General features: G+C 44.5%; 2 protein-coding genes across 2 annotated transcripts in view; one reads left to right on the top strand and one right to left on the bottom strand.

Moving 5' to 3' along the window:
* Positions 1–16,311, top strand: part of UTP20 (UTP20, small subunit (SSU) processome component, homolog (yeast)) — a gene marked incomplete at its 5' end in the record, with an annotated part of 33,479 nt that extends 17,168 nt beyond the window's left edge. Inside the window, 16 exons of the mRNA XM_010018656.1 lie at positions 265–406; positions 686–802; positions 1,628–1,798; positions 2,592–2,720; positions 3,189–3,299; positions 4,486–4,565; positions 5,246–5,315; positions 6,361–6,543; positions 7,466–7,597; positions 9,046–9,178; positions 10,359–10,558; positions 10,899–10,970; positions 12,402–12,674; positions 13,373–13,499; positions 15,394–15,539; positions 15,918–16,311. Of these exons, the coding sequence (XP_010016958.1) occupies positions 265–406; positions 686–802; positions 1,628–1,798; positions 2,592–2,720; positions 3,189–3,299; positions 4,486–4,565; positions 5,246–5,315; positions 6,361–6,543; positions 7,466–7,597; positions 9,046–9,178; positions 10,359–10,558; positions 10,899–10,970; positions 12,402–12,674; positions 13,373–13,499; positions 15,394–15,539; positions 15,918–16,073 (2,242 nt within the window). The remainder of the gene's footprint in view (positions 1–264; positions 407–685; positions 803–1,627; positions 1,799–2,591; positions 2,721–3,188; positions 3,300–4,485; positions 4,566–5,245; positions 5,316–6,360; positions 6,544–7,465; positions 7,598–9,045; positions 9,179–10,358; positions 10,559–10,898; positions 10,971–12,401; positions 12,675–13,372; positions 13,500–15,393; positions 15,540–15,917) is intronic.
* Positions 16,312–16,750: 439 nt separating this feature from the next.
* On the bottom strand, positions 16,751–20,634 carry ARL1 (ADP-ribosylation factor-like 1). Its single transcript, XM_010018655.1, has 5 exons — positions 20,502–20,634; positions 19,183–19,264; positions 18,182–18,293; positions 17,303–17,481; positions 16,751–17,109 (listed from the first exon to the last, which is right to left on the bottom strand). The coding sequence occupies exons 1-5, from the start codon at positions 20,590–20,592 to the stop codon at positions 17,079–17,081; spliced, it is 495 nt and encodes a 164-aa protein (XP_010016957.1). The 5' UTR covers positions 20,593–20,634; the 3' UTR covers positions 16,751–17,078.
* Positions 20,635–22,117: the final 1,483 nt, after the last annotated feature.

Below are 22,117 nucleotides of genomic sequence, written 5' to 3'. Positions count from 1 at the left end.
GCTAAAGCTGGTCTGTCCACTGAGGGGGGGAAAAAATGGGGATGTTATGCAAATCAGTGTTATCTTCGTACTAGTGATACTGTTCTCAAGTCTGAGGGTCCCATCTGTCACGCTGCTCTCAAGTTTGTTTTATTTCATTGTGTTCTGGCTGTAACCTCCTTTTGCTTGCTGTGTGGGTAGCAGCTGAGCACAGTCCAGCTCTCTTCACTCCCAGCAGTAAGTTTGTTGTGGAGAGGGTTGAAATCTGAATATTCTTCTTTGCAGAAAAGAAGTTGCCACTCCTCCAGATCCTCGTCTGCAACCAGAGAGCTGCCTGCTGCTCCAGCCCGCTCCCATGAGAGGAGGGCAGAAAGCACGTGTCAGCAGCAGGACTAACACATATATCTTGGTTGATTCAGGGCTTCGGGTAAGGATCTCCTCAGATAGAAAGCTTTGCAATCAGAATTGTTGTTAAGAGTATTCAAAGGGAGGTGTTGTGGATATATTGTGTTAACAACACAGCCACTAGCCTTAACTTTGTTTTGCATGTGATAACTCCATTGATACCTCTTAGGGTGCTCAGCTTGTTGCAGATACTAGAATGGGATATGGCATTAATTCTACCATAACCTGAAACAATGTGGGACATGACTTACTTGAGTCCCAGCCTGACTTTGAGATTAATGTCCTGTGTTTTCTGTTCCAGCTGCTGCACATGAGCCTGAAGAGGTCCAAAGTAAATTCTTCTGAGGAGCATGCTTTGGAAATGTTAGACCCTTTTGTTCAGCTGCTTCTAGACTGCCTGAAATCTATGGATGTCAAGGTACAGTTCTGAGCTAGAATCTGCTATTCTGTCTATTCTACTATGAAAGGTCCTGCCCACAAATGTCATCTTGCAGTTGATCTGCAAGAGAAGAGAAAACCATCCAGTTTTCAAAGGTGGTTTCATAGATGTGCAGATTGAGTGGTCTGAAGACATGTTATCCCAAGGGGAAGGGAAGGATTGTTGCTGATGGAGGACTGAATGGTGTGCCCCTAGTGCTGCAGATTCAAATATGGACCAGTTCTCCTGGAACATGTTCATACAAGGAATTTGCAGACTTCATAGGCTATCTGTGAAGGAGGTTCATGAAGTCCTGTGGCTGCTGTAAGCAGTGTTGTCACAACTGTGGGGTTTTTTTGATCAGACTTCAATGTCTTTATTCCCAGTGCCACAGGCAGCCTCCTTTTTGGGCAGTATTAGGTTTGAGTGAAATCCTAGAAGGGGAACTGTTAAACCTTGAGTTCCCTGGGAATGGAAGGCATGCCTCATGCTATCAGATACCTGGAGCAGGGATTTCAGGTGACCTGGGTTTTTGGCAGAGCAACTTCTATGCCTTGAAGGCACCTCCACTTCAGAAAGAGTGGCTGCCCTCAGCACGTCTTTACCTAGTAAAATCAAAGTTAGAGAATTAGGGAGTGGTAGATAGTGGGTTTAGAACTGATCAACCCTTTGTATTACATACAAATGGTTTGAAAGAGGTTGATTTTGTTAGCTAATTGCCTTTTACCACAGTTGCAGATAGCCTGCCCTGTCTGTAACAGAATGAGAAAAGTATTCTTTCACTGTCATTGTACCCATGTGCTGTCCTTTGGTTCTTTCTTACAGGTGATAACTGGGGCTCTGCAGTCCTTGGTATGGATTTTGAAGTTCCCTTTGCCTTCTGTCAGTACAAATCTGGAGCCACTGATCAAGCAGCTTTTCCTGTTGCTGAAAGAATTTGCCAAGACAGGAATAGCCAAAGGCCAGAATTTCCACCTGGTTGTGAGCTGTTTCAAAGTAAGTCAGACCCAGCTCTGCTCTTTCCTACTTGAGGATTAACTTTGTAGAATGAGATTCTTCCAACTGCAGATCCCTCCTGCAGCTGTCCCTGGAGGAGGTAGTCTGGAGATCCCAAGGTAGCGAGGGAAGTGTGGCCTTGCTGATTCTTTCCCAAGTGCAGACTTAAAGAAAGTTACCCCCAGTAAATGCACAGCTTGGATCTGAAGAAGTGTTTCTATAGAGGCATATTTGCCTTCTTTCTTCTTTTATAACAGTATCTTGTTACCACCCTGTCTTTTGAGAGGCGTCAGTATTGTACTTGGATAGCTTGCTTTTAACATGATTTATTGGAGTAAGCCCTGGCAAACTGAAGTGAGACAAGGGAAGAGGGCAATTATTGGTAGTAATAACTACTCCTACAGTTGCAGTGTCTTCCTGTAGATATCTTCTAAATGCTTTGCTGAATTAGTTACAGCTTCACGATCATAAGGGGAAGTTACAGTAATTCATGCTGAATGCCAGTGCCAGAATTTTTTCTCTTCCTAACTGTGTTCCTGCATCATGGCTCATGTTTGTGAGCATCTCCAGTCATTGCAAGGACAAGTCAGAATTTGTATATTTGCTTGCATTCAGTTTTTGTCTCAAAATTGCCAGCTGAAAGGAAAATGTGATGAGAACAGTGTTTGCTGCATGTTTCAGAGCAGCAGTTTGTCTTTTCAAGCTTAAGTGGTACAAACAAGTCAGGCTTTGGTGTAGGCTTGTGTTTTATGGCAGTGCATGTGTATTGACAATGTACAATTTGATTTTGTAGTGTGTAACAATACTTGTGAAGAACGCAAAGAGTCAGATAACAAGCAAACAGCTCCAAGTGTTGCTTGGCTTTGCTGAAGAAGACATTTATGATTCATCACGCCAAGCCACTGCCTTTGGCCTTCTCAAGGTATTTCTGTGCAGCAGATGTATGGGTTCTGTGAGCCACTGGGCTGGCAGTGATTCTGCCTCCTATCTCATGTCAGGAACAGGCCACAGAATGCTGTTAAAGTTCTGTTATGAGGAGGAGGGAGCATTAAAGCTTTCCTCTTTGACTTGTCATTCTAAAATTCTTTGGGAGGCTGTTTTATACACATGCATATGAGGATCTGTTTGCATCTGAGGACGTTTTTACTAAAGAATCAACATCTGTGATCATTAGACAGGATATTCTGTGTCAGCCGAAAGAAACAGAAACAGATACGGATTTATAAGCCACCTTTTCCTTTTTTTTTTTAACTTGCTCTGGCTATGTTTGAAGGTGTGAAAAAGTCAGTGTTAATGTACTACCTGAGACCAGTGCAGCCCCAGTTCATAATACTGTATTTCATGCTGTGCAAGCAAAATGATGACTCCAGCTGTGCTTTCACATTTCTAGGCTATTTTATCCAGGAAGCTGATTGTCCCTGAAATTGATGATGTGCTGAAGAAAGTTGCCCAGCTGGCCATCACAGGTCAGAGTGAGCCAGTACGAGTCCAGTGCAGACAGGTTGGTAGAATGGAGTCATCTTATGTTCTTTCCAGCTGTCTTAACAGGCTAGAGGGCTTAGTGTGGCCATCCCAGCTCTCACAGATATGTGCCCTAGGTCTGCGGAACCCCTAACCCCATTTTCCCTTCTTACTAATCCTTCTTTCCCTGGTTACCTCTCTGGCTTTAGTTCTTGTGACCGATGCATAGCAGAATCACAGACTGTTTGCCTATAGCACCACATCTACACATCCTTTAAGTACACCTAGGAATGGTGACAGAACAGTGTCTCTGGGCAGCCTGTTCCAATGTTTGACCACCCTTTTGGTGAAGAAATATTTCCTAATATCCAATCTAAACCTGCCCTGGCACAACTTGAAGCCATTTCCTCTTGCCCAGCTTGTTACTTGGAAGGAAAGAATGACACCCACCTCACTACAATCTCCTTTCAGCTAGTTGTGGAGAGCAACGAAGTCTCCCCTGAGCCTCCTTTTCTCCAGGCTAAACAACCCCAGTGCCTGCAGCCATTCCTCACAGGACTTGTGCTCCAGACTTCACCAGCTCTGTTGCCTTTCTCAGGGCGTGCTCCAGCGCCTCAATGTCTTCTGGTAGTGAGGGGCTCAAAACCAAACACAGTATTCAAGGTACAGCCTCACCAGTGCCAAGTACAGGGCGAGAGCTGCTCAGCAGCAGTGACATGGTACCTCCTTTGGAAGCTTTTAGGCCCATGTAATGATGAGCCATGCCCTTTTCTGAATCCTAGAAGAAGAGAATTTACCACAAATCCATGATTCCTTCCTACTACTTCTTCATTCTTTCCAAAATAAAAGCAATCAAAAGGGCAGAATTGGTTGCTTCACTTCAAGCATTGGGATACAGATGCAGCAGGAGCAGTGCATAACCAAATAGAGCATTTCCATAGTTACAGGATGAGTTCTGAAGGATGCAGAATCTCTCTTAACAGAAGCCTGTGCAAATCACAGTAATACTCTAAAGACTGATCTGGCATATGTCAAACACCCGCAGGTCCTGTTCTGAACACAGAGCTTGAAAGCAGTTGTTGGCCTCTGGTGTAATAGGAACAGGATGAAAGGGATGATTCTCATAAACTTGTTGCTCCATGACTAAATTTTCTTCATAACCTTTTTACAAGCTTTTGTGAACGTTTCTTGTAATTCCTCTCTGTGGTGGTGTTTTTTCTTTCCAGATTTACTTAAAATATATTCTGGACTACCCCCTTGGTGACAAGCTGAAAGCCAATCTGGATTTCATACTCGCACAACTGGAGTGAGTTTATAGTCCCAACATCTCTGTCAGAACAGAACCTTGTTGCTTAAATATGACTTTAGTGGCCACTATATGTGCCAAAGGGCTGTTGATGAGGAGACAGAGACAGGTTGTTTGATAAAGCAAGTCCTTTTTCTCTTCCCTACTTCACAGCTGGTTTTGTTTTTCTTTGAAAACAAAGGTTCTTTTGTTTCTTAGTGGTTTGCCAGTTCCGCTGGTTGTGAACCAGGTGAACTGGAAAATCCAGAAAGAGTAGAGGAAGGTGTGCTTATTTGACGCCTGTCCCATGGCAGTGGTCACAACTGCAGTTGCAGGCACAGCTGAGATCAACTGCATGAGTTCAGCCGGAGCACCGTGCCTGAAACCTCCACCTGAGCATGACCCCCACCTTGCTCTCGGTGACAGTAGCTGACCATGTTCCGCAGCAGCATAGCACGGTGCAGCTGTGCTGGCTCAAGTTAGCTGGAGCCCTTTTTGGCCTGTGTGTCCCGCTGTGCCCATTCTTAGAGATGGAGCTGATGGGCCTGCTGCTTCTCTTCTCCGAAGTACCAGACTGGGTCTGGTAGCTGTTGCAGAAAGATCCCTATCAGTGTGCGTTTCTGGCACATGCCATTCTTGTGAATTGTTAGCAACTTTCTAGAGTATTAACCCAGCCCTAAACACTAATTGTTTCCTCACAGGTATGAATATGAAACTGGAAGGGAATCCGCACTGGAGATGATTGCATACCTCCTTGACACATTCCCAAAGGTAACAAGCACCTCTCAGTGTTCCAAGCATCAAACAGTTACTGCAGCTTTCAGTAAGAGTGTTTTCAGAACAGTTTATTTTGGAAGCACTTGGTAGTTCCTGCAATCTCTTATCATGAGCAGAACGTTCATTTATCTCTAAAGAACCTGTCTTTGCTCCAAAAGAGAAATGACATGCTGGAAAGTCTGCAATTCTTCTTTATCTAATGTGCTCAGTCTGCAATTAGAATAAAGCTCAGTCAGCTGGGGTTTGGATAAACTTGATGGTGATTTATGCCAGGAAGAAACACAACTGTTAGGAAGTGGGGCATGAATAGAAAGTGAAGTCTAGAGTTTTCTCTTTGTGGGGGGTTTTCAGCATTGATGAGAGATGGTTGACTGAACTGGTATGTGAGGTACCGTATCTGTTTGTTGGCCTGACTGGTGAGAGAGAGCTTCTCAGTGGGGCGTATCAAAAAGAAAGCTAAAAAATAACCATGATCTATGCAGGATAACATATGCAAAATGCTAAACTGCCTTCAAGCTCTTCAGCTGGAGCTTGACTGTGTGCATTCAGGGGACTGAGAGAAGTGCAATCAAGCAAGAATGTGGGAGGAAGGAAGAGAAATTCTGCACAGTAAGCTGTGCTTCACCACCATCTGATTAGATACAGTATCTCAACTTGGTTCCTTGGCAACTCTGTCAACTAGCAAAGAGCTGCTGTCTCTGAGAGAAGGACCTTTGGGCTGATTGCTGCAGTGCTGAGGGACAGCTTCAGTGAGAGCTGGGCATGAAAATGCTCTGTAAGTTTTGACATGTTGCTCTCCCAGGGACGTGTTAGCAGCTGAGAGTCAGAGCAGGGCTGGGCTGGGGTTGCTGTACTGCTCCCTGTGTGCTCCAGCAATTGGCTCAACCTGTCCTTTAAGTTCATCTTAAAGGGGTGGTGTGTACCTCACTCAGGGCTGACATTGTTCCTGTATGTGGTGCAACAAATACCCCTCTTTTCCCCTTTAAATGCCAGGAGCTCCTCTGGGATCCGTGGTTGACTAATGGTTGTTTCTTTCTAGGATCTCCTCCACAAATACTGTGGGCTGTTTTTTCTCTCTCTTTGTATGATGATGATAAATGATGACTCTGCCAAATGCAAAAAGATGGCGGCTTTGACGTGTAAATCTCTCCTGAGTAAGATAAACAATGAAAAACAAGATCTGATGCTTTCGCTGGTCACAGAGTGGTTTCACAGCAAGAAGGTATTCTTTGGGTCTGACCTCTGTTTGGGGACTGACTAAGGTTAAGGCAAGTGAGAGATCGCTAGGATTAGGTCTGGTAGGTTGGTGGGTTCAATTGTGCCTGACGTAGTAGTTCTACTAAAGGAGTATAAGCAAGACGCAGCTTAGAATAAGAGCTCTTTAAAGCTGTGCTCAGTGTCATAGCTCTTGCTAGTAAGAAGAGCAAGAAATGATACAGCTTCATAAAGCTACACAAATGGAGGGAACTGCTGGTGCTGTAGTCAGCCTAGAGACTTCCCAGCTGCACTGTGCTGCTTTCAAACAGTTCCTGTTTTGAGTCCAGTGTTTTACCAGGTGTAGTCTTTGTTCAAGGTAGAGGTTTGAGCAAATTCCTTAGAGCTCTTCTGATTGCAGTAATTGGCTTTTTGTGCTGCTTGAGCTCAGACTTGCTTCATTTTGTCACCAGCAGCTAGAAGGTGGCAAACCTGGTCTTACAAATCTCCCATTTGGTCTGGGTGCCTGGGTATTTAGTTATTCTCAGAGTGGACTCATGTTCTGTCCCTCTACACTAGTGGAGTAAGTGTTCTGCAACACATCATCCTTTTCATCTCTAATATGTTCAGTTGTGGTTTATAGCTGTGAGACACCTGTGGCATTGTGAAGAATCAAAGAGTGCAAAGTAGGCCCCGGAGCTTTGCAGCTGGGAACTGGACTGGAAAAGGCCTTTCAGCATTCAGTTTTAGGGTGTGCTGCCAGGAATAACTTGAGCTGCCACACAACTTCCCTGGCAGCAACTCCTTTCTCACTAGTACTCTGGAAACCAGCTTCTGTCAAGATGCTGTTGCTACAGGCAAAAGTAAAGGTTGCTGCCAGCTTCTGTGCATGGGAGCTGCAGGATTTATTATCAAGAAGTAACAAGGGCTGTTACCCTTTCTTTTGGCAGAGCTCCCACAGGAGGCTGGCTGCCCAGGCATGTGGTTTGTTTGTTGAAGTGGATGGGGTAAGGTTTGAACGGCGGCTTGAAGCTGTCCTCACGTTGATTGAAAAAGAAATCAACCCGGTTCAATTTGAAGACGTAAGTACCCTTCCCATGTGTCAGTCTTGGGGAAAGACAACTAACAAGATGGAAAAAAGGGAAGAAGTGTAGGAGAGATTTAACAGTTGGACCTACTATTTGGGACTGAGGGAAGACATGGAACACACCCCTTTGATCTGAAGAGAGCTTCGCTGGTCTAGAACTGTATGTTTTTTGTCTGTAAGCCCAAATTTGATGTCATGTGTCCCAACACAAGGGGCAAAGGAACTTTGCAAAGCCACCTGGCCTGAGCCTACAGCTATACTGTGTAACCAGCAAATACATTGCTTCTTGCCCCAGCCTCTGTTGGGTCTCTGTGGAGAGGAGGAGTTCTTGAGATAGCCCTCAAGTCTCAGGCTTTTGTTTTTCACCTGTACGACTTGGTGTGACAGCATGCAGCATCATGTACGTTGATGAAGCTTTCCCAGCTGCTGGTCTTTCCTGCAGTGGCAGAAGAGGGACTTCTGTTTGTTGTTTAAAGTGGAGTTATAAAAACCATCAGAAAGAACAGCAGGGTGCACAGGTGCATTGGGGTGGGTTAGAATCCATTTAGCTGGAAAGCAGCCAGATGATTACACTGACAGCATTTGGTCTGTGCAAGCATGGAAGGTCAGGAGTGCATCGCTTGTGACTGTCTGCTTTGTTCAGTGTTACATACAGCTTTAATTTTCAAAGGAGTTCCCTTCCTGTACTTGACACCACAGTTTTGTTTTACGGAAAACCTTTTTAGTGCACATGGTTAACTCAGAATAACAAAGCTGCCTTAGATTTGCTTGGCATGTGATAATCCCGAAGGGATCCCAGTGCTGCGCCTGGGGAGTGGCCATGTATATTACTAATGTGCAAGGGCAACATGCTGAACAAGAAAGAACCACCTCATAGTATGTAAATTGATAAGGGATGGAAATAAAATAGCTGCAGTGAGGAGAAATTCAGTGTAATCACCCCCTGTGCTACAACATGTGGGTAAAGCACTGACCAGTTCTGTCAAGTCAGCAGGTGACTGCAGGCAGGGTGAGGGAGGACCTGAAGGCGATTTAGTAAACCACAGTGCACACAGTGTTCTCTTAATAATTTGGGGCTTCCCAGGTGACATGGGCTAATCTGCACTCAGCTTGGCTCTAGTAATGAGAATCAAATGTGCACAAATACATATATAGACATAAATGATATACAAGGTATGTAATTACTTGCATTTAGAAACCTAACAGTTTGTTACAGCAGCGTCTATATATAAAACAAGAAGAATGATTCTAATAGCAATCTCCTGCATGGAGTCCTCAGAAGAAATGCTTTAGTGGAACTCCTTCTCTTCTGTTTATTTTGGGAACTGGGTACAAGTCAGTCTTGTTTCTTTGCAGGGTTGATCTGAAATTTATCTAGTAGGGTAAATAAGCACTGTCTTCTGGTTCTCATAAGCATCTTTCTCGACTTGATGATTTTATTAGATAACTGAAGAGGAGGAGGAGAAGGCTGCAGATAGGCTGCTATTCAGCTTTCTTGTGCTGGTAACAAAGCTAATCACAGAGTGCAACTTGATTCACTTAACCAAGAACAGTGATGTTCTGAGCAATATCTGGGGTAAGTATCAAGAATTATTATGGCTGTGTTACGAAGATTCTTTGTGTGATACGTGGTTTTTCACACCCCAGTATAAACAACCAGACTTCATCCTACAAGGGTTGCGTGCTGTACAATGCTAATACATAGCAATTACAGGGCAATGAAAGAGAAGATATTAATGGAAAAGGTTACATGGTTGATGAAAACAAGACACCCTCTGTCTCAGTTGCTGGGAAGTATTTTCTGTTATCTCAAGAGCAAATAGTTGCAAACTGCTGCATGTTTGACCATAATTACATCCTTTTGGATGAAAACATTCAGTTCTCCTGGGAAGATGAGATTTTTCTTGATGAGATCATACATACCAGCCAGCAGGTGATGGCACGTGGTAGAAGTGCAGTAAATACTGTGTGTCTGCCAGGATGTTAAAGCCTGGAGGTTGTTTTGATCCAAGCAGTTTCTCTGTGACTGACATTGTACAATGTCAGACTGGCTTACTGGCATTTTGCTGCCTTGTTTTTAATTGCTTCATTTGCTGCTATCAGGCAGCCTGGATCTGGCTGATTAATGTCTTCAAAGAGCTGAGCCTGCCAGGTGCCTTTAGTGAGACAGGAGATAACCCTTACAAAGCCTGGATTGCTTTGTGATGTGCAGCTTGGACAGAGGCAAGACAAGAAGGCAACTCCATCTCTTCTCTGGAGCACTCTCAGCCTTTGTCCAGGGGTTTGATCTGACCATCTGCAGCAGGGTCAGCTCACTCGAGTCTCACAGCAGCCAGTCCCCAGACATCATGGGCAGGTGAGTTGTGGCACCAAGTCCCTGAGGGGGTCTACAGTTGCTGCAGAAACAGGACTTGTCAGCCAGGATCAGAGCAAGTGTCTTTTTGTGCCATGCCCACTTTTCTTGCCCAATTGCCATCACTTTCCAGCAATGGCCCTGTCTTTGGATGTTTGGAAGTGCTATGGGTGCATTCAAGAAGGCCTGGTCACTGTGGAGACATCTGGTTACCTGTAGCTTTTAGCCACTCTGCTTTGACTGGATAGAGTTGCTATGAAGTCTTTGCATATGTTCTGAACAGATGAGCATGGTTCATTTTCTTCCCCTTTTTACTGTTGTATGTGCTGTGGTAATTCTTGAGGGACCTGGTTATTTTTCTGCTCTCACCAAGCTGTGCTGAAGGAGGTTTTCTTTCCTCCAGGTCATGTCCAGTCTCACCTGTGGTATCCTCACAGCTGGGTTTGGCTGACAGCTACTGAGATCTTTGGCTTGCTGTTTGCATCTTACAAGCCAGAAGATCTTGTCAACAAGTGGAGGGAAAGAAAAGCAGGGAAGAGGAAAAAAACATCAGCAGAGCTGTGTGCGTCAACAGTCTTCTTGACTGCTGAATTGGACAAAAAGGTCTGTGCTACTCCTTCCCCCCTGCCCATGCCCATTCCCTGGCTGGACATTAAAATAGTGTTACAGTTTGCCATGCACATTTCTTTTAGTTACTTGCCTGCTGCCTAATCGTGATCATAGAGGAGGCGTCTCTGCTGCTGTGAAGGGGCTTCTGTGGGGCCTTATTCTCAGTAGCAGAAAGATTCCTCTCTAGGCTGCAAGGTGCAGACAGGAGCTGTGCTGAGACAATCCCTTGGCTTCCCCTGGGAACTGCCTTTGGTGGCTGCAAAACATTGCTTTGAGTTTCTGCTACTGGCTCCCTTTCATGGAATAATTTCCTTCTCCTTTATCTTGTCTCCAGATGAAGGAACTCGCGTTTGCATTCTGCCATCAGCTGCAGTCCAAGTTCCTGGACCTGTCCCTGGGAGAGCAGGTAAGAGCAGGAGCGTGTTTGGGGCTGCAGGGGGCACAGCACAGGCCCTGGCCTGTGAGGGAGGGAGTCTAACATTCTAGTCAGGATAGCAGCACTGTGGCTGGTGGTGGCTCAGGACACATACACAGTGCAGGACCCGCTGCTCTGTGCTGAGGGCAGCTGAGCAGGTCTGTGTCTCAGAGGGGCCCAGCAAAGTCTCCCTTGTGGTGTCAGCCTGCTGTAAGGGCTGAGGGGTGGCAGGGACATGAAGGGAGGTGCCATGCAGGGCCTCATCATCACTGGGCTCCCTTCCATCAGGGAGAGTCTGGCTCTGCAGCCCAGACTGGAGCAGGTTGGGCAGCCACATTCTGGAGCAGGGATCCAGGTACCTGGTGCTGGCTCCGTGCAGCTGCTCTGGAGCCCTGGCTCTTTGCTGAGAGCGTGTAGTCCACCTTTATACTGTTGCTTGATGGTTTGGGGGTTGGAACTAGATGATCTTAAGGCCCTTTCCAACCTTAACTATTCTATGATTCTATGGTATGTCTCCACTGTCAACCTGGTCAGAGATCTTGTGGAGAGCTGGGGGCTGTCAGATGTGGAGAAGACAAAAAGAAGCAGCCCTGCCTCAGGAAGTGTTGAAGCTCAAAAGGCACAGTAGCACATGGGGAAAGACCTTCCCAACTGTAGGAAGATACCGAGGTGGCCTTCCTGTTAAGAGCAACATGGTCTGTCAAATATGGCGGTGGGGGAAGCTGTTACAGCCTCCTGCGCTGGCAGGTTCATCTATCAGATTTAGCCTTGGCTCTTATACGCCCTGGTGTCATGCTTTAGACCCAGCTGATAACTCAGCACCACGCAGACATTTGCTAACCCCCTCCCTGCGCAGGATAGGGAGGAGAATTGAGTGTAAACATGGAGTAAGAACAGTCCAATAAATCAAGTATAATACAAACCTATTACTAATGATGATGATGGAAATAAGGGGAGAAAATATAAAACTAAAAGGGGAAAAGAAAAAAACTAATAAACACAAGTGATGCCCAATGCAATTGCTCGCCACCTGCTGACCGATACCCGGCATGGCCCGAGCAGCAATTGGTCCCTCCCAGCCGACTCCCCCCAGTTGTATATACTCCCTCCAGTAGATACTGGGCATGACATGCTGTGGTATGGAATATCCCTTTGGCTAGTTTGAGTCAGGTGTTATTGTCTTCTCCCTCTTGGCTTCTTGTGCCCCTCCTCACTGCCAGAGCATGAGAAACTGAAAAGTCCTTGATCAGGGTGAGTGCTACTGAGCAACAACTAAAACGTCGGTGTGTTATCAGCATTGTTCTCACAGCACTGCACCAGCTACTAGAAAGAAAATTAACTCTATCCCAGCTAAAATCAGGACACCTGGTGCTGACAGTGCAGGAACCTGCAGTGACTGACTACTCTGGTTTCACACTTCAGGTTATAAAGAATTTGCTTTTTGTGGCCAAAGTTCTTTACTTGCTAGGCCCTGCCTCAGAAGAAGGTAAAGAGGCCGAAGGAGAACTTGGCTGTGAAGTGGAAGAGCAGGAGGCTTCCGAAGATGAGAGAGAGAAAGACATTTCTGCTCAGGGGGAGGAAGAAAAAGAAGACAAAGAAGAGAAAGGCCAGCCAGCCACATTGCTGTGGTTAATGAGGAAGCTCTCTCTCATGGCAAAGCGAGAAGCGGCATATTCCCCTAAGGTCCCTTTAAAGGTAAGAACAGGGTTAGACCAAGTGCTGTTGATGTGGTAGGTGTTTCCACAGGACAGTGTCACTCTGGCTTTTTGCTCCCTGGGAACCAGCTGCAGAGGGTGCTGAGAGCTGGTGCTGAAGTGAGGATTAGTAGGTGCCAAAGAAACAACAAGCGTTCTTAGTTCAGGGTTCTCTGGATAGGCCTGTTAGTCTGGTGCTCCAAGCCTTCTTGTGGGGCAAGAGTGATAAACCCAAAGGCACTGGGCTGAAGGGGGCAGAGCACTCACTTTGAGAGCCCAAGAGTGCTAGGTTTATGCAGGCAGGGAATGGCAGTGCAGACATACTTGCTGGGAGAAGGGGACGATCTGGAGAGCATCCAGAAAAGCACTGTGGTTCCTCGTGGTGCAGTTAGAGGGGTTGAGCTTTCATGCTTTCAGATGCCTCAGTACAACACAGCGAGAACAAGCCTGTTGTTCAAAGTGTTAACAGCTGCCAGGCCAGTGGAGTCACAGCTCACATGTTTAGAGATCCCATGGGACTGTGTCTCATCTAAAGGCTGTACTTGGCAGCAGTAAGACCTTGTAACAGCAGTGAGTTTCTGACGCGGGTGTCTGAGATAATGCCTTGTACATTGAGCAGTGACACGTAGCTCTCTTCTAGCAGTTCAGTTAAGCAGTTTCCTTCCAACCTTCCTTAATATCCCACACACTCCTTTTCAGAGAAGCTGCATCTTTAAGTTCCTGGGAGCAATCTCGGTCGATCTTGGAAAAGACAGGATCAAGCCCTACCTTCCAACAATTCTGACCCCTCTGTACCGGGAGCTGAACAGCACCTATGCAGAGCAAGGTAAGTGATTTCCCTCACGAAGACTAGTGAAGAGAAAAGCATGTCAAAGCTGTGCATTGGCACGAACACCACCCCTCATTCCTTTTGTCTGTTGAGGCACAGATACCATCATCAGTGAACTTCACCTACCTGCAGACTAACCAAAACATGAGGAAAAGGAGGAGCGTGTGACAGCTGAAACAAAAAAATGTGTTGACAAAGCCTGGAAGAAGGTTACGCAGACTCCGCCATGCAAGCGGATACATCTTGGGCATGTTACGTAGTGGAAAAAGTGTAGTAATCGAGAGTGGACTCATGGTGGCAAGACTCATGGAGTCCTTGCTGATGAGAGGAACAGAGTGTGGCTCTTAAGGAAGCCAGAACAAGGCTGTTGCCAAGTGTCATTTTTTGAATTGCCTTGTTAGATGTGCTGTGAGGCTTAGGGCGTGAAGATCCATGCCCTGTGGCTAGAAGCATACTTCAGCTGTAATGTAAAACAGGGTCTGTTTTATGGCAGCTTGGTTTACTGTAGTGCCAAGGACTGTACAAGCTGGAATTGCAGGTTGGTGGTGGTTGCTTGATGTTTTCCTCAAGCTCCCCCTTTTGGCATAGAGAAAACGACCTTCAGCGTGTGGCATGTGTGCAGTGACTGAAAGAGAGTGACCTCTGCAAGCAGGGAAAGAAAGAGAGCTGTGTGCCACGGGAATACAGCACATGGTGTGTGCAGGCAGGCGTACAGAACATCTCCCTTCCTCCCGAATGAGTCCAGGTCACTCTCTCCTGCTAGATACTACCTGAGCAACAACATTTGCTTCTCCCTGGAGAGCTGTGTTTGTTAAAAAGATCAGAATCACACCTGGCAGGGGAAAAACAAACCAAGTTCCTGTTTAACAGAGGAGACTCTTGCCTTAAGAAAGACACTGGTGTTTAGACAGTTCATGAAGATGTGTTAAGTCAAGCAAAATCCAATGTCAGGAAAAGAACAAACAAACCAAACAAAGAGTTATGTAAGTCTAAATCTGTGGTTTCTATGTGCCATCAAAATCCAGTGTGCAGCACTGAGTCCAAACTTCTCAAAAGGGATAGAAAAGTACTTAAAAACAGCTGCCATGGCTACCACTTGTTCTCTAAGCAGAGAGACTTGGAAGAGGTAGAGTGGAGACTGACAGTATCGTGAGTGGATCAAGATCACCTTTTTGCTTTCTCTGCCAGCAGAAGGACCAGGGCCCTCCCAATGATTTTTCAGAATAACTGCAGAGATGTTTTATCACATGATGGGGGTGTAGGCCCAGGGAACACATCGCTGAAGGATGTGCAGGCAGGCACCTTACACAAGCTTCTCTGGAGGCTGTACAAGCACTTGGAAGAGGGATCTGTTGGAAGACTGAGGCATTTGCCCTGCTCTGTTTTCCCTTAGTATCTATCTCTGTAGCCTTCTTCCCCAATGTTTTTTTTTTTTTTTCTCAGTGATTGCAGTTAATACATTCTAACCAACTAGTGATCCGAGCCATTACCAGACCTTACTGTACTTACTGGACCGAGATGCTGACTGACAAGGCTGGAACCACCTCTATTTCTAACAAAGCCTATTCCAAGAGCCCTGGTGGCTACATACAGCAAACCACTTCTAATAACCTCTGCAATACCATTATCCTTCTGAAAAAAAAGCTACACTTTTTTGCTTCTCAGAAGCATTATTTCAAGCACACATCTTCCCTGTGTGAAGTGCCACTTGTGGTCCTCAGGAAAGCTGGTGAAGAACCAGCAGATTTCACAAGTGCCTTTGCTCTAATCTCTACAGTCTATGGGGCTAGATGAATCAGTACAGTCATCCTTTAGTAAAGAGGAATCCTTACTCTTTGGCTTTCATTCCATATTGCTGAAAAGATTAAGGAAGTTAATTTTGTTTTATTAGATCCAACACTGAAGAACCTTTCCCAAGAAATCATAGAACTACTCAAGAAGTTGGTCGGACTGGAGGCTTTTTCACTTGCCTTTTCTTCTGTGCAGAAACAGGCCAACCAGAAAAGAGCCATGAGGAAAAAGCAGAGGGCTTTGCAGGTAAGATTCCACTTTATCTTCTAGGAAAATGCAATAGGGCTTCTTTGAAGGTTTGAGAGCTGACCAGGAAGGTGAGTTTGGGGAAGAACGTCGTCCTGAACTGGGAGTTTCGTTGTTTCATTTCTGAAACTTCGTAAGAAACTCTTATAAGAGCAGCCTCCTGGGCAGGTTCTGGCTGATGACAGTGCTGCGCTTTCCCGCTTTTCTAAAAAGCAGTGGTAAACTTGGGCAGAACTGCCACAACAGCCTCAGTTTTACAAAGCCTTAAGAAAACCCATGTACTGCCTTGGCAGTTAGTAGTTTCTTAGGAAGTACCTGCTGTCTACCAGGACAGTTGCTTGTTCAGTTAGAAGTAACCAATGAGCTGTTTCTCACTAGACTGTAGCAAACCCTGACATCGCTGCACGGCGGAAGCTGAAGAGACATAAGAATAAAGCAGAAACCCGGAAAAGAAAAATAGAATCCCTGCGCCCGACCTACAAGGCCAAGAGAACTCGAAGTCATGCACTGAAAGATTTAGCAATGGTGGAATGAAAAGGCTTTTTCTTCCTGAAGGATTAATTTATAAAGTGATTTCAAGCTAAAGAAACTAATTACAGTTAAAAAAAAGTATTTCCATATTTTAATTGTATTTATTAGTATTTTTCCATGTCCTCTTTTCATCTAGGATCTCAAGTAAAAGCTTTTCAATTTTTTCCAAGTCTGTATATTTATGTACAGTTGAATGGACAACCACCATGATCTTTTATATTAAATTTGACTTCCTTTTTAAGAGCTGGGTTGATGTGATGACTCTGTTCATGCCTATAAATATCCTGACACTGATTTGTCTTCCAGTTTCTGCAGCTGTACCGAGCGACTTGACTTAACTGTCATTTCTGGCTAAGCTGAGAGTACAGGAATAACAGTTCCTGAGGGTGGAAGTTAAATTCAAATTATGGCCCTGGCACGTCAGGGCAGTACGTGGTGACTGAAGACGTTTATTTTCTCTTCAGAAAACCAATGGTACGCTAACAGCTGGAGGTACACTCTTATCTCTGTCACTGCACATCACTCTCACAGGGTATCTGCACTGAAGGATGCTGAAGTACAACATCAGCTTAAGGAAATAGTTTTAAGTGTTCAGCTATGTGGCTGCTTGAACTGGCAGCCGTTGGACTTGTTCCTGTAAGCAAGCAGCCTTGAGCAAGCAACATACCTATGAGTACACGTGACAGTTCCAGATTTTATTAGTGTTTTAATTACACAAATACAGTAGCCACTCAAAACCACTAAAGGGGTGCCAAAAAAACTTACCAGCCAGTAGGAGTTTGATACAAATTAACATACGTACATCCTTTAAACAAAGAAAGAAAGAAATGGAGTATCATAATGTACACAGACATTCACTTGGTTCAGTTTTACAATTCAAGAGAACCATCCACATTACAGGAGTCAAACTCACATCTGTCCTATTTACAAATTTTTGTGGCCTGAAAATACCCAACTACAGAAAGATGATGGATATAGCTGAAACTGCTCTGCAATGGTCACTGTGTATCACTGCCTGCTCTTCAAGGCCTCCACCAACCTAGGAAAAAGGTTACAGCAGTTTACTGAAAGGTCATTTCAATTATGCTGAAATACTTTTAGGAGAAAGCTTCTCTTTCTTCCGCTGCGGACCCCCGTCTTATGTCAGGCATGCTTTCCACACATACAGGTCTTAATAAATACAGTAAAAGACATTTTTATAATGAAGCATAGTTAGTTAGGCTGTTACTCACCATTCCATTGCTTCATCAAGCCCCGTGCCTTTAGTTGCAGAGGTTTTGAATATCTGCCATTTTCGGTCCTTCAGAGCTGGTAAGCCAAGCGCATTTGCCATTTCTGTGGGAGTCATGGCCTGCTCCATGTCCTGCTTATTTGCAAACACCACCAAAATGGCTTTCTTCAGCTCTTCTTCCTAAAAAGGGAATCATGCAAATTGTTGCAGAGACTTTTACTCAATTTATTTAAGCATCAAAACCCCATAGAATGAAAAGAAACTTCAGCAGCTCTCACTGATTTTCAGTTTGCTGATTTTTGTTCTTCAGAAAATTCTTCAGTGGAAGAACAGTATTTCCTTTCAATTCCAGCATGACACCACATGGGATCAATTTCAAAATATGGCTGGTTATGCCTTATACCTTATGAAACAACCTGGTAGTTGGATTTAACAGGGTGTATCAAAGAACTTGCACGAATTGGAAAGGGGGGTAATAAATAATAACATTTTGCTCAAGTCGTTTTCTTGCTCACATCACCTGTTCTACATCTGTTCTTCAGCTTCAAAACATAGTAGGATACTAATTACTGTTAATCCTTCAGGGCCTGAATTTTGCCACCACTGTGGTACTGAGCAGCTGTCCCTGCAGACAAATACATTTTTGCATGACCAAAAGGCTACATGGAACTAACTACTGCCCAGGCACTGCTGCACAGAACTGTGAAATGGCTGCAGCATGTTTAGTGCTTTTCAGTTGCAAGTGTTGCACAGGCCTGTGCTGAGGGCTGAAGTTTCGCAAGTGAAGGTCAGTTTCACTCAATTCACTATATAAAATTTCACATTTGCTGCAAACAAAGGTTTAGTTTCTCAATTTCTGTTTCAGTGCTTGTTTTCTTACCTCTAACATAGCAACAAGCTCTGACTTTGAAGTGCCAATTCTGTCTCGATCACAGCTGTCTACTACATAGATGACTGCATCTGTATTTGAATAGTAACACCGCCAGTATGGCCTGCAGAAGAAAGGTAAGTCCCAGTCATGTAATTTGCACTTCTAGCAGCAATTTTTAGCCAGATGATGAAAACCAGATTACTCAGAGGAAGTAAAAACTGTCTCTGGGTGAAAGGAAGCACATAGAAGGTATCTTCAAGAGGCTACAAAAAGGAACAGACAGAACAAATGCTCTCAGGGCCGGGAAGGGAGGAGATGTGGTTAAAAAAAAAGGGGAGTTTGAAACCAGGGAAAGAAGTGCTGGGGACAGATTTATTTGGGAATCAGCCTGCAGGACATCAGGTCCATAACTAAGGGACACAGAAATCTGAAGTGACTAATTCCCACAGGCAAATAATTAACAAGGAACAAAACAAACCACCTTCTTCAGAATTATCTTACTGAAACTAAAAAGGGAAGGAACCTGCATGTTACTTACTAACTGTGCTGCACCTCACTACCTAGTGCTCAGAAAGCATTCATGAAAAGGTCATACCAGGGTGCTGAAGAGCTCACTACAATTATGCATATAAAAACTCATTGCAAAACTTGTAAAGCTCGCTAAAAATGTTACTGTCTGTACCTGAATTCAACTTCCTTGCTTTGCACTAAGAACACTGAAATATCTCTTGGGGTTTGCATCACTCATTTCCCTCTTAGAATGCTACACAATTGCCAACTACACAAGTAGTTCAAAGCAAAACTATATAAGTGAAAACGTTCACTCATTCCTTTCCAACCTGTAGTCCAAACCAGGTTTCACTGGGTGAATTCTGTCAGATGAAAATGCTCTCCTGACAATGGGATGTTTTTTAAAAAGAACCAATTTCCAGACGTGCCAGCTATGAGAATTCCAAGAACTTTATACTTCTGAGACATAATTAAGCTTTTGATTTCAAGAAATCTTTTACCTTATGCTTGTCTGTCCTCCCAAGTCCCAGACTTGAAATTTCAGATTCTTGTATGTCACTGTCTCAACATTGAAGCCAATGGCTGAAACAAAGTTAAACAGTTTCACAGTCGGTGATTTTTCTTTATGTCTCTGAAGAATGTTACAGCACTCAGTTTACAGTTTTCAGGCCTGAGAATTCTCAGCAGCTCCATAATGAAGTTAATGCCCTTTGCAAAGTTACCCCAACAAACATCTATGGCTCAAAATAATTGTTCCTTTGAACAATAACAACACATTGTAGAGATTTTTAACAAATGCTAAGGTTGTTAAAAAATGAGCAGAAGTGTGCCTGAAATCACCAAAAGAAACAGAGCAAGTGTTAACACAGCAAGTGTTGAAGGAACAGCCTGTTTTGATAACCAAGTACACAACCAACAGCAATAAACCACTAAGAAATGTGTCCTTCGTGTCAACACCTCGTAAGACCACAGCAGAAGTAACTTCTCGGAAAAAGACTTGACACTGTGGTACCTGGAAGATGGCAGTACTGTTACAGCACATCACGTATGTGATCCTTCTTCCTGCCAGCCCAGTGAAACCCAGCATAGGGAAGTTAACGATGGATGCAGAGCCTAACATTCATGGAGGCTGAAATAAGCAAAACCCTAGGGCAAAAGGATTCTGACACAGTAAACTGCTGGCTTCTAACAGGTAAAAAAGACCTGACAAACGTAAATTTATCGTGGCCATTCAGAAGGAACCCAAGAGACATGACAGGGACTCAAAAGCCAAGTGTCTCTTGCCTTTGAAGTTACTCAGACTTGAAGTTACTCAGACAAAAGTGCAAAGCACTTTTGCACACACACCTGGATGTTTGTTACAGCTGTATGAAAGCTGTGGCAACTGGGGAAATCAGTTAGTTTTTTAAGCAAGCACCATCTGCGTTTTGTTACACTTCAGACCCTTGTCAAAAAACCAAGAAACTAAATAGGTACAATTCACTGACACCATCCTATGCACAATAATGATCTCTAGAATTATCACTGGAGCTCTATTTGGAGACAAAAGACTTACCCAGTCAACAGTTAGCATTTACTGAACATGTACCTTCCAAACCACAGCAACAATCTTAAGGTCAAATCAGGGCAGCATAAAATACCCCTTTATCCAGCACTTCTATAGCACACTGTAATACTGTTGTGCAAAAAAGTTGTTAAATACACCAGTGCAAGGCTCTCACAGCATAAGGTTCTTCTCTTTCTGAAGGAAGCATGCAGCAGGTTCAGCTGACAAAGCTTATATGTTAGAGCTACAGGCAAACTGGCTGTTTTCACTTACTTGGAATGGTGGTAACAACTTCTCCGACTTGTAACCTGTAGAGAATGGTTGTTTTTCCTGCTCCGTCCAGTCCCAGGATGAGAATCCTCATCTCTCGAGTTCCAAACAGACTGGAAAAGATGGTGGAGAAAAAGCCCCCTACAAAAAACAGGAGAGAAGGATGTTTCAGTGTCAGCTTGGAATATAGAGGCTATGGAAAGGCAGACAGATCCACCTCATTTCTTACTGAGATAGAGTTTCTTTGCTCCAGTGATAATAGACAAGTTCAGGCTGTTGCCCAGATACCCATGTGCTGAATCACATTACATTTTCCTGGCTTTACACTGTTATTTTATGGTAGCTCAAATCCAGCAAAATCATGTTGCAGCAGCATCAAGCTTCCTCATTGTGGTTACAACTTTGTTTTTCCTCTTCCTCATTTGCCAAAATCTGAGGCAACTTCTTTTTTGCTTGTATTGGACTCTACACATTCAATGCAAGAGGCTATTCAAGGACATGCTGAAGCCTGAAAGAATTCTTTCTGATGTTTATGGACTCCCACAGGAACATCCACTTCTTTCTTCTTAAAATTAAGTATAAAACAGTAGGTACGTGTTAAATCACAGTACACTACAAAATACAAAGCCCGTTCTTTTTTATTTATTTCCAAAATTGGCTTGCCCCAAACTCATTTATTCTTTAAATTCCTGTAAGACTCCTTGTGGCTAGATTAATACCCGATTTGTGCCTATCAGATGTTTAAGTGTAGAACGTGCTAAGCCAGTAACAATGACATTTTTACCAATTATTTTTGTAACAAACACATCTGATGCTAAATAATAATGTTGTAAATCCACCTAAACCCTGTAAAAAGGTAGCAAGACAGCAAACAAGCTAGAAACACGTTTGAAAATGTGAAGGGATGCCGACCACAGGAACCCTGACATGCCTGAGAGGTGGGCCTGTGTGAACCTCAAGTTCAATAAGGCCAAGTGCAAGGTCCTGCACCTGGGTCAGGGCAATCCCAAGCACAAATACAGGTTGGGCAGAGAATGGATTGGGAACAGCCCTGAGGAGGGGGATATAGGGGTGTTAGTTGATGAGAAGCTCAATGTGACCCAGCAGTGCGCACTTGCAGCCCACAGAGCCAGCTGTATCCTGGGCTGCATCAAAAGAAGCGTGACCAGCAGGCCGAAGGAGGTGATCCTGCCCCTCTACTCTGCTCTCATGAGACTTCACTTGGAGTATTGTGTACAGTTCTGGGGCCCCTAACAGAAGAGGAATGTGGACCTGCTCGAGTGAGTCCAGAGGAGGCCACAAAGATGCTCAAAGGGCTGGAACACCTCTCCTATGAAGACAGGCTGAGACAGCTGGGGTTGTTCAGCCTGGAGAAGACTCAGGGGGTTTTACAGCAGCCTTCCAGTACCTGAAGGGGCCTATAAGAAAGCTGGAGAAGGACATTTTACAAGGGCATGTAGTGATGGGACAGCAGGGAATGGATTTAAACTGAAAGAGAGGAGATTCAGATTCGACATTAGGAAAAAATTTTTCCCTGTGAGAGTGGTGAGGCCCTGGCACAGGTTGCCCGGAGAAGCTGTGGCTGCCCCATCCCTGGCAGTGTTTAAGGCCAGGCTGGA

This window comes from Nestor notabilis, unplaced genomic scaffold (genome assembly GCF_000696875.1).
Source record: "Nestor notabilis isolate BGI_N333 unplaced genomic scaffold, ASM69687v1 scaffold17127, whole genome shotgun sequence".
NCBI classification, from domain to species: Eukaryota; Metazoa; Chordata; class Aves; order Psittaciformes; family Psittacidae; genus Nestor; species Nestor notabilis.
This window is presented reverse-complemented; position numbering and strand designations above follow the sequence as displayed.